Below are 15,501 nucleotides of genomic sequence, written 5' to 3' on the forward strand. Positions count from 1 at the left end.
AAGACTTCCAAAACCAGGAGCAGAGGGTGCTTACTGGTTCGAGTTTTAGCTTCGACTTACATTAGCATCACGCCCCAGACAGGCGCCTGCCCTCTCCGCGGGACAGAGTTCTTGGTTCCTGCCAGAGAGCAGCCTCGGCACCAGCAGCGGCTGGGCAGGCTTGGCCTGACAGCCCCTCGGAGCTCATCTGGAGTGACAGCCCTTAGGGAGCGGTGGAAGCACTGTTCCCGTGTCTCTTAGCTCCTGGACTCTGTTCAGCCTGCTCGTTATCCGGCAGCTTATACTGAGAGTCTTTCACAACATCTCCTCTCCATTCTGGACATCATATTTGAGGACCATGCGTGCTTTTGGGTACCACATTCCCTGGAATCAGGCTGGGAGACGCAGTCTGTGTCCTGTGTCATGAGCAGCTGACATCCTGGTAAAGGGAAGCGGCATTTCATTCTCTGTGAAATGCAGAGCAAAGTCCTGATTCCATTCTTCATTGTGCTGGAGTCTTACGTGAAGCCGAGGTACTTGCTGCCCTTAAGAAATGTGTATTTGGTGTTAATCATCATTTGTTAGTGCTGGTTTTGTGGCATGAGGTAGAGTCACAGAATATCTGCCTGCTTAAAGAGAGGGAAAATAAATCTCTGCAAACAAAGCTCTCTAATGAATCCAGAGCTTTTAGGCTGGGAAAAATTTGCCTGGCATCCAGGCTGGCTAACTCTCCATTTTTTTTTTCTTTTTCTTTATCATTAGGCTTCCTTGAACTTTAACTGAACCATAAGGGAACTCTGAAAAGTCTCAATAGCTGCCCTGTGAGGATTTGACTTCCCCATCGGATCTGCTATTTATAGTGTCCATTAGTACAGCAATGTCTGTCCTTTTGCTGCAGTCATGTAGAGCAAAAGCACTGCTCCTCTGGCGAACTGTCTGTGCCTCCTGTGTCACCCAAAATATCCATCAACGGAGTGTGCAGAAGTGAGCCTTTCTCAATTTAAAATACCCAACAAAACACCACCCCCCAAAAAAAAAACCCCAGAGGCCTTTTGTATTTTTATTCACTTATTTTGCATAGACTGAAATTGCAATTTCCATTTTTCAAGGGGCGACCCATCACCTCCAGCTATATCCCTCCGTGGAATCTAGTCTTTATCTCAAGCAAATTGAATCAGGAAGAGAGCCGAGAGGGCAGGGGCTGTCTGCCAGCCTTGGAGAGCCCATTTGCACCCCAGAACCAGGCTGGATGTGAATATGTATAAATTCTGGACCAAAGGAGAACATTTTTCATAGGGATTTGTCTTACCTTCCACTAGCTTGGGTGGTAGAGAGCAGGTGACCAAGAGAACGTCCTTTGGATATGCTCCAGGGTACTAAATCTGGTATACATTTGCGTATTCTAGGTAGGAAAAATTAATTTCAGCCTTTTCATATAATTTTCATGTGAAAATAAGCTTAAAAAATTGATTCTTCTAGCAGTCCTTTTAATTGAGTTTTGATTTGTTCGCCTGAGCTGGCAGTACAGACCTGATGATGTCGCTTTTGTCAGTGAGTTGCGAGGAGCAGATGGGTGGAGGGTCCGGTGGAAGGGTCCTGTGTCACATCCTCCAGGGGTGAAGTGGTGGTGGCGGCGATCAGTGTGGGATCTACTGGAGCTGTGGCACTCTGTGATGTTCTGTGCTGCCCTCCATGCGCACCGTACCTGTCAGGGCTATACTCTCCTGTTCGGAAAGAGAAGAATCTGAGCAGGGATGTACCAAACATCAGAGGATGCTTTATGGAAGAGTAGCTTGTTTTCTACCCGTGAGGTGCTAGCGGCACAAGAGGGTGGGCCAAGCCACAGGGTCATTCTCCCAGCTTTCTCCAGCGTCACTTGTGCTTCACAGGCTGCATGTGCCTCAATACAAGGAATCGTTAGGACCTGTAATGATTCCAAAGGACTGTTTACATCCAGTCCACTGCTCTGCAGCAGCAGCAGATGTGATGGTCTAGGAAGTATCTATTCCGTGTTTCTTGCAAGACAAAGGAACCGATGGGTGCTGAGAAACAACCCCAGCGTCCAGCAGATGTGGAAACAGGAGGAGTTCAGAAAGTCCCCAAATGAGGTGCAGGCCTTTGAAAGGCAGCGGGGAAGATTGATGGGCTTTGGATCCTTTTCCCTGTTCTTTGGCTACATGCATGACCGGATTTATGGGGTTATGGTGCTCAATTCGATCTACTTAACAATGAAGTGGAGTTTCATCTTGTACTAGGAGCACATTGTTGAATAGAGGGACAGAGAACTGGAGCTGATCTACGCGGTCTCTGGCTGAAAGAGGCATCTATGTCGCATGTAGTCCCTTTTGTAAATGTATTGAGTGCCATCTCAAACCAGCTGAGTTGTTTCCTGCTATGTGGAAGTCTGCCAGAACTTCACACCCCTGACAGCAGGAAAGCAGTGTCTTCAGTTTTCAAGTCTGAATTTATCCTTGGCGAGTTTACACTCCTGTATTCTCAGGCTAACAGGTTTTAAAACGAGCTAATTTCTTTTGTTACTCAGTAATTGTTCCGAGATGCGCATCTGTCTACTCATGCCTTTGGCTGTAGCCACCAAAACTGTCACAGTTGCTGCCCTGCTGGCAACCAGTTGGGAGGAGAGTAAAGTGTAAGATATAAATACCAACAATTATGAACGTTCTTTGCCAGTGGGTAGGGGTTTTAATAACTCATGACATATTTTGTGCAGAAGAGAGATCAACGTAGTACTTTGGTTTTAGGCAAAGATGACTGGGGAAGTCAAGTAACTCACATCTGTGCTTCTTGGGAGGGAAAAATCAGCTTTTCTAGAGGACAAATGAAGAGGAATAACTTTACATTAAAAATACAAAGGGATTCTGTGAACGTACTAACAGTGAGAAGAACTCATCATTCTTACCCTAATGGAGAGCGTCCCTGGTTAGGACAGTTGCAGTGAAGTTACATGTAGAGCACTGATATAAATATACTTTCGCTTTGCAGCTGGTCTTTGCCTGAAGGATGCAGTAATGGGTGAGCAGAGAGCTTTCATTTCTGCCCTGGGGATGGTGATTAATGGGGGCTGTGTGAGCGTGTCCTGGCGAGAGCAGGGCATATTGCCGTCTGCCGTCAGAAGCTCAGCTCCGTGTCGGGTCCTGGCGTTTGCAGTTGAAACAACTCTCAGCCTACACTTGGGAACAGCTGGGGAGTGAAGGGGTTTGTTTCCAGAGTTTGGCACTGAGAGGGAGGAATATGTTGATTAATGAGTAAGGGAGAGTAGGCTGATACACAGATCAGAAAACAAACCCTTTTCCTTGGAATTCTTTTGTAGGTGGTTCTACTGGAGGATCCCTAAGTCCTTGATTTGCTATATCAAAGATGCCTGAACTGCCCTCGGGGCAGGAACCCTCTCCTGCCTTCCTTCCCCAGGCAGTTGTGTGCCTCGTGATATTTTATAGTGCCTTTGAGCGGCTCTAGAGCAGAGATGGGATATGGTTTCTCACTTTGGAATTATTCACTCCTAGTGGTCCCACCACCACTCTCCGCTCAGCAGAGCACACAGTTCCTCATCGAGGGTGGTGGGGAAGTGCGACACTCGAGTCCCAGGGTGCCCAGGTCTGCCAAACGTGCAGTGCCTCATGCAGCTCCACACGTGTCCTCCTTCCCTGCACCGAGCACAGCAAGGGCAAGAGGCTGGGAGCCCGTCCCACCAAACACAGGTTGTCCTCGGCCACTCCTCCCCATAGTATTCAGACCTACTGTTTAACTAGAGCGTTGTGTTGCAGTCTTAAAAGGGGTGAGGAGAATAAAGCGTACCTCTTAATCATACAGAAATATTGTTTGGCCCTTCTGTCTCTGGTCCCTTAGTACATCCTTAGGTGTCTGTCTATGAAGTGCCTTGAACATGTACTAACTGTGTGCCGAGGAGGAGGAAATACCGTCCAAAGTACGTGCAAGAACACAGCAAACTCCATATATTAGATGTCAAGAAATCTCATTTCTCAGCTGGCCGTTCTACCCCTGTTTGCAAAACAGTACCTGCAAAACAATTTCTAGACATTAATAAATGATCGACTTAAAATGTTGCAGTTGCTGCGCATTGCTTTTTCTTCGTTCTGTTAGGGACACTCAATAAAGGTGTTTTGCGCGTCTCGCTGTAACTCCGGGGCCCTGGGGTTTATAAATACTCAGCATTTTCCACTGAGCTCTTTGGAATATCTGCTCCTTCTGTTTTATTTTTAATGATTTACTTATGTTACCTTTTAAAATGGATTAAGTCAGCTTCCATTTTTTATTTTCACGTTAATCTTTGTAATTTTAAAACCTTGCTCTCATTCTCATGCTTCTCTTTCTTTTTCCTGGCTCTGCTGGTGCCGCAGAAGAAGTCTCTGCGAGGATAGTGCAAGTAGTAACAGCTGAAGCTGTCGCCGTCCTGAAAGGCGAACAGGAAAAAGAAGCCCAGCACAAAGACCAGCCTGGACCGCTCCCGTTAGGTAAAATGAGATGAAGAATGTTCAAAGAACCCTTGTGCTTGCAAATCTCGTATGTATGTATTTGGCAAAAAATGCAGTCCGAGCTGGGTGTTCACACGGGTTACGGTCGTGGGTGAACTGCAGCACGTGGTATAAACACTGGAACTGCATAATGACAGAGGGATCCGTGTTGCCCCAACTCTTCATAGCCCTCTGTCTGTCTCATTCCCCGTTTTTTCCAACAGCGATTCTCCACATGGCTCCTGACTCCCGAGTGATGCAGCTGGGAATGGAATTGTTGGTAGTGGGTTTGTTGTCATGTTGGGTGGGACCCAGCAGCGCTTGGAGCCCGTTTGCGTTCAGCCACTTACAAGGTGAAAGAGAAAGGTTAATGTCTGAAGAGCAAAGTTTAGAGGAGATGCGCGTAAAAAGAAAGTAGGTTTTGCTGGTCAGGTAGTCAGAATGATGAAGGAGGAGCATCTCAACGGGAGGCAGAGCAGGCCGGGTGAGGATCGCAGAGGGATTAACTGCCAGGCAGGGACAGTAGTCGCTCCGGGTGGAAGCACATGCCAGTGGCCCAGACTGGGAATGGTCCCACTTCCTTTAGTCCGTGTTGTGCCTCCAGCCTCCTGGCTTTGAAACTCAACCATTGAAACCAGCCTTTCTGTGCTTGGGAAGAAGCGCTGAATCAGAAATAGAGATCCGCCTGTTGAGAGGTACCATTTATGAGATAGATCTCATGGAACCATAGAATGCCCTGGTTTGGAAGGGACCCACCAGGACCATTGTATCAAACTCCTGTCCCTGCACAAGACAACCCTAACACTCACACCGTGGGGCTGAGGGTGTTGGCCAAACCCTGCTGGAATATTGTCAGGCTGTGCCTGCTTCCCTGGGAGCTGTTCCAGGGCTCCACCACTCTCTGGGGGAAGAACCTTCTCCTAATGTCCAGCCTAGCCCTCCCCTGGCATCTTCCTGCCATTCCCCTGGGTCCTGTCATTGGTCACTAGAGAGAACAGCTCAGCACCTGCTCTGTTTTAAAACAGATATTACTTATTTATTTTTAAAACAAACCCATTGGTTGAGCCTCAGTAGTGGATCTGTTTTTAAAGAAGAAGAAACTCAAGTTGATTGGTGTGAAATCAGATGCAGAGGTTACGCTGAGTTCATTGAAGAAAGCAGTTTGTCTAGGATTTCATCATACTTGAATTGAAATAATTGAACAAAACCATCATCTGGTTTCAGCGTCCAGTCTTGTGATTAGGAATGAATCTAAATCGGGGTCCAAGTGCCTCTAAGATGTCACTGCGCCTTGCTCAGCTGAATCACTAATAGGTCATGGCTCGCAGAAGTTCCCTCTGCTGATACCTTGTATTTAGACAAGCAGTACTTGCATGTGTTCTGTGATTAACCTTCAGCTCGGCAGCAGGAAGAAAAAGCAGTATACAGAATGCTTTTAGTTCATGTACTCAAAGTACTTTGAAGAGATTGGATGCCCGTTTCTGATAGCTGGTGTGAATTTATAGAATCTCTTACGCTCAGATGCTTTATTGTTGTTGCCTTGGGTGACTGAAGGCTTTCTAAGTGGCAATACTGATTTAAAAGGTAGTTTCATACTCAATTTTTGTATTGTACTCTGTGACCAGAATTTTGAAAAGAATTCATCCCGTCTGAAGAAAAAAAAAAAATCCTTTTATTATAGCTTTAAAATTCCATGTATTCTGAAAGAGTCTATCTGCAAACCCACCAGGCATAAATCCCCATCGCATAATTCTCTCCGCTGGGCAGAACAGGCTGACTGCAGCTTGTATCAAACATCGGTCGTCCTGGAATTAATTGCTGTATCTCATTGTCACTGTTTGATTTCTAGCAGTTGAAGAGTCAGCCAACCTGCCTCCTTCCCCGCCTCCATCGCCAGCTTCCGAGCGGACCGGAGCTCTGGAGGAAGGTAAGGGTCTCCTGGACGTTGCCGTGCCCAGCTGGCAGCAGAGGGGTGAGCTGTGAATTAAAGGATGGGGGAGTGAGGACATGGAGATCCTTTCTGCAGCTCCCTGAGAAAAGATGAGGCGTTCCCCAGCAGTAACGCCCCATCTGCAACCCAGCCGAGTGCACGGAGGAGGCAGGCACGGAGGCACAGAGGTAACTGGCAGGATGCGTTAGGTACATCCATGTCAAAGGAAACAGGATGAGGACGCTCACCTTCTTATCTGTTTCACCAGTATGAGCCAAGGTGTCTGCCGTCCGCTGTCCCAATGTGGTCACCAAAACTGTGATGCAGCGTGGGGCATCTTTGCTTGGCTGTGGTTTTCTTAGTTGCCGTTAGCTTTGCTTTTGGGGTCTTAAATGCATGAAAGCAAGGAGATTCAGAGTTGGATCATTTTTTTGTCTCTGACCTGTGATTGATGGTTCAATGCCTACATGTATTTGGGGTCAAACTCTCGTCTCTCAAAGCACATTTCTACCCTATTCTGCACCACGAATGTTCAGTTCCAGTAGTCCATCATCACTGCATTTTCCTCCTGCTAAAATCCCCTCCAGCAAAGAACTTATGCTCTGGCTTAACTTTAAGCAGAGGCCTAAGTCCCAGAGAAGCTGTCACAATGATAAGCGTATGCGTCAGAGCTTTGTTCAGCACCAGACGGCTGCTGCGTCCAGGCCATCGGCACAGGGAGACACCAATGTGTTAGAACCGAGCCCTACCACGCGGATAAGAGGGAAGGATTCGGGTTCCAGTCTCCAGGGGGCTGTCACTTGTCCTCTGCCATGTCAACAGTGGTTTTATGTGTCCATTTGTTTCCTACTTTTAGTGGTTTTTGTTTCTTTTTGTTTATTAAGTGCATGAAAATAATTCCTTATCATCTGCTGAATGAACATTGGTATTTTAATACAGAGCGTCTGTTCACTTTGCAAGCGGATGGTCCCTATTTCTGTCTGACTCTCAGTTTTATCAGGGCACTGCAATTAGGCATATTCCATCCTGTGGTCATTTTGGAGGTAATGCAATTATGGGCTGTGTTAACATCAACATGTGTCAGCCCACTGTACTGGAAATACCTACTCGACATGGTTAGTAACCAGTAGAAAAGGATTGGTTTGTCGGTTGTTGATTTTTTTGAAAACATCTGCCCATTGCAGGTTTAAAACACTAATGAGCAGTTCCTCGCCTGGTCACCCAGCGGTGATGGCAATCAGAACCAAAAAGGAAGCTAGCAGGGCGTTGTAACAATGCTAGAAGCCTTTGCTTTTAGGGGTTAGTAGAATCATTAAGGTTGGAAAAGACCTCTCAGATCATCCAGTCCAACCAGCCCACCAGTGGGTTTACCACTATCTTTTTATTATGTCATTCACTTGACTCTTTGAGCGTAAGCTTTTCGAGTTTGCACATCCCCAAAAGAGCTCATTCTTCTGCTTCAGGCTGACATCAGGGTTCTTCCATTACCTTTAGCTGAGGATTAGCTTTGCGCAGAGTTTCTGTCAGCAGTATTATTTGCGTGTATTTTAGGGTTTTATAAAGTCTTCATACTGATTAATTGACCGGAGCAAATGGAAACCGTTTTGCCAGTTGTGTTAACACAAGAAGGTGGCAAAACACTCTGCAACTCCAGATTATTATGGACCGACGGACTGTGCTGTTTCCAGTTGTGCGTATGACTCAGCAGGTCACTTAATGTGATGTAATTGTGATTGTTCTTCTCTTTCCTTACATGTAGAGTTGAGTTAATATAACAGCATGTGCTTACCTGCCCCACGGCAGTGGCTGCAAGGACTGAGAGGTCAGTGTTTAGGAGACGTTTGGATGATTTACCCCGCATCAGTTTTTTAAAGCATTCAAATAATTTACTTTAACATTAGTCAAAGAGACTTTCCCATGACAAGATTTTGATTGTGTTGTTAATTTTCGGAGCAGATGGCCTGTATAAATGCTAAAAGTGTAAGTTTGTAAGGGAGGCATGGACAGAAATGGGGAGCTGAGTCATTTGTGCTCTCTGCTGGGACCTTCTTGTTTGTGTCCGGCTCTGAAACCGGACCTCACAGCGGAGTTGGTTGATGAACAGAAGGAAATTGTTGAAAACATTTTCACCAAAAGTTTATTAAGTTGGTTTTCCTCCAAATATCAGTGTTGTTAATTCAGTGTAGTTGGTGGTAGCAAAAATCTTGTGTTCTTTTCTGTGTTAGAAGGCACGGTCCTTATTTCCTGTGGGTAAGTTGAGCTTTTGCTGACCTGAGTGAGCCAGACCTGTCATTTTAATTCAGGCAAAGCTCCCATTCAGAAGAGTTTGCCTCAGCGGGTTTCGACTCAGTTTTACTGTACCTATTTAACCCTTCAGTCCCCTCAACCATCTGGCTGTCTATCGCCATACATCGTTACGTTGTCTGTCTGTTTGCTCAGTAAAACACCGTTTATGAGTTTAACCCAGTTGTTGAACACAAAGGTGTGTGCGTCTACCTCAAACCTCTTTTTTCCACCCCTTCTCCGAGAACATTTTCCCAGTGCACTTGTCAGTGTGTGTTGCGTTGCTCTGAATCCAGAGGAGCCTTCCTTCAGTCACGGTAGGAAGGAAATCAGTGCTGTAGACATGACAAAGGTGGATGTGGCCAGCCATGCAGCAAACACAAATTAAAAGGAAAAAAAAAGGTAGAGGAGACAGAGAGGAGAGGTTTGTGGGTCAAGTGTATTTCCTGAGAGAACGGAGTCAGTGGATGGAGGTTTCTTTCTTTCATTTGGCTGCAGAAAAACGTTCAGATGAGCCTGTCCCTTTTCACTGCTGCAGAAGGTAAGAGGGCTAATTTGCCTTACTGAAATTCTTGTGTTTATTTCAACTCTAGTAAGATAATTTTGCTCAGGAATTGAAATTTTCCCTAGCACTGTCTAGTCTGTTCCTCAGTTCTAGCTGGTCATGCAGGCTGATGAAATATTCTCTTGCCAACTTGGCGTTTCTTTTGTGCTCCGTGCCTTTTGACAATGGTCAACAGTGTCTTCATGCGACCATTTGTCTGTTACAAGACCGAAGGAAGCCTTTGGTGGACACCCTTCCATTTTGAAGTAGGCGTTTCAGGTTAGGCTCTATAGACCAAATAACAGTATTTTGCAAACTAAAAGGAAATGAATGTCCTATTAAAAATTGATCTATTTGCAGTGAAAATTACTCCTTGGAAAGGCATTTTCTAAAGATACCTGGAAGCTAAAGTAGAATTAGTCTTTGTGAGAAGAAATTTTAATCTTGGACTTTGGAATACCTTAGGGAGTTTTCCCGTTCTTTGAGATGAAAAAAGAACTATTAGGAGGGACAAAAATAACAAAGAAAGGATTTTCCTTGTTGCTGAAATAAAAGATATCATTATCCTGTTAATGAAATTATCTGCGCTGGTTTTGAAAGTATCTTTATTAAAACTGATAAAGAAAAGATGTAAGTCTAGTAACCACAGATGTAACAGCTCCAAACAGTGCTGGATTTTGCACTCCTCGTGATTTGGAACCATCACAATGGTTTATCTTAAGTTTTTATACCGATGTGAGTTGCTGTAGTTTTAAGGAGCAGAGGCAAGCCGGTATTCTCTTGCCTAAAATCCGTGCAGAACTATAAAGAAGGAATTCTCAGCCTCGTTTGCATCAGGATGGAGAAGTCCTGGGGTTTCTGAAGCTAGTAGGAAAGTTTGAGCACCCTGATCCAGTGGGAGGTGCCTCTGCCCATGGCAGGGGTGGAACTGGATGGGCTTTGAGGTCCTTTCCAACCTGAACCATTCCATGATTCTATGAAATCCAGCAGGATAGCTGCAGCTGCTGAAGGCACCCCGTAAGTGCAGTGTTTACCGAGGTGCCAGTTTTCATACACTGAGAATGGGCTGAGGTATATTTTCCCTAGTTCTAGATGTTTGGGGGTTTGTAGCTTTATTGATGGTGAGAGGGCCCCTCAGCCCACCCGAGCTCACCATCTCCCCTTTAGGTGGGACGGATCGGATGGCAGGCTGATCCGTGTTACTGAGCTGTGTTATTTTCCTTTGTCTTGCCAAACCAAGCCCAAGCTCCCCCTCCCTGTAGCTGTCAGTAGCTGGTCTGGTTCCGAGATGATTATGCGATTATCAGCGATGCCACAGTGACGGGTGAATAAAGCTGTCACTCCAGAGCGTTGGCGAACGCCACGGTGGGAGCCAGTTCACCCACAGCAGCACGACACGACAGCATAAAATATAGGACTAGCAGATATTGCTCTGAGCAGGCTTATGTGGCCTTTATGAGGAAAAAAACACGGAAAGGTGTTTTTTTTTAGTATAAATGTTACTTACTTCCAAGGAAGAGAAGAGAGTGGGGGATTTTGAAATAGATAGAATGAAAAATAAAGCCACCACTGACCAAAATGAAGGCTGGTTCGTTTTTTAATGAAAGGACTTTTTGAAATTTACACTTTCATGCCCTCCTCGTGGTGACTCTGAGGACTACAACTGTGTTGGGGGCTTTGAGAAGTTTCTAATACAGTCAGCCAGCTGTGTCGTGCATCCGAGAGTCCGTGTGAGCTGTGGTTTGCGTACCACATGTATTCCTCTAAAGAATGGGAGTATGGTTTTGAAACGCCCTTATTGGGGTGGTTGGTGTCTGCTGTTCATACGCGCCGTGTGCCGCACACACACAGCCCAGGTGTTCAAATGCACGGCTGCCTCATTCCTCCATCGCGCATCCACCCGTGGCCTGGCCCACTCCATCCGTTCCACAGTCTGACGTCGTTGCCATTGCATGCGTCCGTCCTGTCTTGTGTTTTCTCTGTCTGTCTGTCTGTCTGTCCTGCGGTTTTTGTCTGTGTGTCTATTTGTAGATGAAGGGGCGGAGGATAAGGTGGGACCGCTGCAGCACTGCCCGGGCCGTGGGGCTGCCGCCAGCAGGGAGCGGCGCCAACCCCTGGTGCCCTCCATTTCAGTGTCTGTGCCCGATGATGAGCCCTACAATTCGGATGAGGAGTACTATGAACACCCTCTGTTCAGCTCGGAGTGGACTGGCTCTAGTACACGTCCCAGTGCCACAGTGAAGAGCGCAGAGGCCCTGTTGGGCCGTGACGAAGGTGAACGGAGCATGGTCCCGTTTTGTTCCTCTTCCCCTGCACCCACCCGCCATCCATTCCATTACAGATGTGCCCACGGTTGCTGCTTTCTGGGGGGGGAAACCGAGCTGTATTGTCTCCCCGCATGGAAGCGATGTCCCTCTGAGGTCTCTCCATCTCAAAGTGAAGCTGCAGGGTGAGCAGCGATTCCAGCTTTGGGGTCGGTGAAGCCGTGCACCCTGCTTAAACCCGGGCTCTTGCTCTTGGCTTACAGCAGAGGCAAAGGGAGTAGACACTTAAAAGCAGCCTAAGCTACTTAATTGGTTCTTTGTGCCAGAGAACCACTTCCAAGACCAGTGTGAAGACAGGCTTGCTGGAGGTAAGTCGGTCGTTAACCTAGTGGGAAAACCCTACGTCTGCACCAAAGAGAGTAGCGGAAGGACTTCGACTCTCCAGCAGGCAAAGGAAATCAATTCTACCCCAGCATACCCAGGTGACTTCAGGCATAGTAGGTCACGTTTGACCTCCAGTTCTCTTGTGGGTAATGCCCAGTTAACATCGTGTCCGCTAACTGCGAACAAAGGGGAGGAAGTTTACTGTTAGCTGTGTTTCTGTACCCCATTTTCTATGGCCCGAGCACATCCGTAAGTATTAGTTTATCAGTGAGTAAATGAAAGTGAATGGAGACTCTATTTCTAGTAGCTAACAGGAATGCTGACAGCTTCTCCAAGACAAAATATATCACATTTCAGATCACAGCATTTACTAACTCAATCCTGGGACCCAGGAGCTGAAGTTAAAAACAGTACTGAATCCTCAAAAGGTTTGTGTCTCCAGGAGATGGAGGTAGACATCTGAAACTTCACACTGGGTCGTTTAAAGAAAACCAGTGTTTTACAGAATTAACAGGATAGCACAGCCTGATACTGCAACAGCAGTAGAAAGTGATTGGTTTTAATTGAAGGTTGTTAATGTTGGCATGTCTACCTGAAGCTAGGGGAGACAAGGTCACAGGAGTAGCCCTACCGCTGCTGTACTTCGAGCATTCCTGGGTTGGTTAAGTTCATGGGCAGCTTTGTTTTCAGTCATATGCATCTACCTGTGGTGAAAGTGTGAGTTCTCAGAACACCGATGAGGTGAAAACAAAGGGAAATAAGCTGCACCGGCAGTGAGAATATAGGCAGTATGAAACAGCCTTCCTCTCTTGCTGCCTTTAAGCTCGCAGTCTGTTTCCCGTAAGAGTCTGCTGCACGAAGGAGTCTGTAGGATTCCTTTGTTGAACCAGAGATAAGTTTTTGCTTTGGTGAGTAATTAGTTTGAATCATGTGGCATTGCGTGAAGCATCTCAGGAAATGGAGGTCCGTGCCTGAAGCTGCTCAGAGGAAAATGAGAGGCTTGCCTTAAAGTTTTATAATTGAAAGGGTTATGCGTACAAAACTACATGAAATCAGAAAAAGAAAAGTAAAGCAAGTTATTTGAGTTCTGCCAGGCTACTTTTACAGTCTGTCCATGTGTAAACATCCCTGTAACACTCAGGCATCAGTCGAGTTCTGATTCTGAATCTTCTGGCTTCTATTCATTTAAGATACAGTATCGAACCTCGATAACATTTGTCTGTGTTGTTAATAATGTATTGTACTTTTCATAGTTATGTTTGCTTAGCCTCAAGTGCTGTTTGTGTTCCTTAAGTCACTGCTGTGGATGGTAGATTGTCTGGTTTTAACTGGGCCAATCTCAGGAGAAAAATCAGTGCCTCTAAAGAGGTTTCATTTTATTACCAAGAGGTTGGATGCAGCCAATTCCAGATTGGAAAGCACACAGAAAAGTCCTTAAGCGTAAGACACAATATAAACCCTGGCTGCTGGTCAGGATGTTGCTGCATCCAAGGTTTCACACTTAATCATGACTTGAAGGGATGCTCACAGAGCACAGTAACATTCTGACCGAGGAGCGGTGGCTGAAGTACCAGAGAGGAGACTTTGCTAAGAGTTCTTCTGCCACGGCAAGAGTAAAGCCTCCTCATGATCCTAACAGCCTGTAGGCTGAGCGATGGAGTTCAGAAATTCTGATGAACAAGTAGTTATATTGCACTCAGTGGTTTCTTTCATTTAGTTGGTGATGAGGAGCCTGGGGGCCAGTGGGGAAAAAAAAGAAAAGAAAATGAAGAGCCTTTGTGTTAAAGCTGTGATTTTCACATACAGAGTTCAGGTGTCGGGCAGCCTAAAGGAGAAACTGTTTATAAACCCACGCAGAGTGGGAATCTTATCTGAATTCCTGCGAAATCGTTAGTTGTCAGCTATGCACAAGACTATGGAAGTGGCTCAATATTTTGCCGAGTCCAGGATCCGTGTGATAGGTTGACTTGCTGGCATTCAGCAGTCAGTATTGGCAAGGTTAGTGGAAAGAAATGAATGCCTCGTACCCTCCTCCACCTCCAATGACTGTCTTGTACTAGATTAAACAGCACATTTATCCGAAAAATGCCAGTGTACTTTGAGCTCATTCTTGCCTTGGTGTTGTCAGAGCCATCCATCATTCGGTGCCATCTCCATTTGCAATGAATACTTGACTCACAGTCATCTTTGGGGGAGGTGTACCTATAAAACACTTTCGGCTCTCATTCTACAGCAGAAACATGCTTTTCTGGGGGAGATGGATTGCTTTGCTTTTGTTTGGTTTTTTCTCTAAGGAAAATTCAGTTCCATGGTGACTAAAATGGGCTGGATCCTAGCAGTCCTTTAGCACACTTAAATCTAAAGTGTTCAGAGCTGAAAGTGTTACGCAAAAGCCGTCCTGTTGAGCTGTGTGCTTGGTGTTTACTGTTGGTGTTGATGTCGCCTCCTTTTTCCATCCCCAAGAAGAAGAACCGGTAGAGAGTCCAATGGCTGTGGAAGAGAACCCTGCTGCTCTTCCTGGGAAGCAACTGGGGAAAGAGCACGGGCCCACTGAGCCTTCGGACCAGGCACAGGCCCCCTGTGAGGGGCAGTCGGATTCTGGTTTGGAGGCCAAAGTGTGTCACGAAGACAAAGTGCCAAGGGTGGCATCCAGCAGGGAGAGCGTAACCGTTGTGGCGGAAACGCCCCTGAAAGCCACATCCCCTTCCTCGGCCGAGGAAGGTGTGTCCTCCTTTGGTTTGCATGTGTTTGCTGCTGGTCAATCCTCCTCCAGCTTTCTCCAGTGCTTTCCAAGGCTGCTTCATTTCCTGTTCTTCCCATTTATTGGTATGACTGCTCTTGTTATTATGCTTGAAGAGTGCGTAGCAGATGATATGATTGCATCGGTGCTGTACGACAACATGGTTTCCCACCACTGCGGCTGATTCCTGGTTTTTTACTTTGCCATGATGAAATGTGCTTTGCAGCTAAGCCGATTCCTCTGCGTGAGCCTTTTGCCCCATCTCAAATGTGTTTGCCAGTCACATTGCTAATCTATGTATATTTTTTTCTTTTCGGTGCAGAGATGCATCTGCTTTTCTTTCAAAAAGTAGATTTATTGACTTTGACTATGGCATAAAGAGGCTTAAACTGTAGAAATGTTTTCATTTGCAATGCGCAGGTTTTTTCTTTGGGTTTTTTGTGTGTGTGTGTGTGCGCTTCAGTGCATTCCGGTTTAGCTTCCCTAAAGCTATCGCTTCTTATGTCATATCCTTGCCATTCACTGCAATCCATCCCTCCTTTCCCTCCATCATTGCCAGAACTCTGATTTTTTGTGTCTCACCTTATTATGAATGTTTAACCCCTCTCGAGTGCCCTCCTTAGGCAAAACCTCCATCGCTTCCACGGGGATGTTTGCCTTCATAGTGAAGTTTAGGATTGGGCACGTAAGGTGAAGTTCTGACCTGCTTGCTGAACAAAATATTTACTGCAATCAGTTGTCTTTCAGGACGTAGCTTTTAATGATACTTCTCTTCAGTCAGTGCAACAGGGTATAAAGAGCGTGTGTATAAAGATGCGCCCATCGCTGCCTGGCTGAGGAGCGCTGCGCCAGGAGGCTGCTCTTCTGGCCAGCCCTACTAAAATGTA

General features: G+C 46.2%; 1 protein-coding gene across 45 annotated transcripts in view; it reads left to right on the forward strand.

Moving 5' to 3' along the window:
- Nucleotides 1-15,501, forward strand: part of MAP2 (microtubule associated protein 2) — a 211,735-nt gene that overhangs the window by 163,791 nt on the left and 32,443 nt on the right. For 24 of the 45 annotated variants that reach the window (XM_054069490.1, XM_054069501.1, XM_054069489.1 and 21 more), the window contains 3 exons: nt 4,356-4,469; nt 6,319-6,396; nt 14,338-14,595. In XM_054069490.1, the coding sequence (XP_053925465.1) occupies nt 4,356-4,469; nt 6,319-6,396; nt 14,338-14,595 (450 nt within the window). The remainder of the gene's footprint in view (nt 1-4,355; nt 4,470-6,318; nt 6,397-14,337; nt 14,596-15,501) is intronic. The other 21 variants (XM_054069516.1, XM_054069527.1, XM_054069528.1 and 18 more) reach the window with 4 other exon arrangements.

Source organism: Cuculus canorus, chromosome 6, assembly GCF_017976375.1.
Source record: "Cuculus canorus isolate bCucCan1 chromosome 6, bCucCan1.pri, whole genome shotgun sequence".
In the NCBI taxonomy this organism is placed as follows: Eukaryota; Metazoa; Chordata; class Aves; order Cuculiformes; family Cuculidae; genus Cuculus; species Cuculus canorus.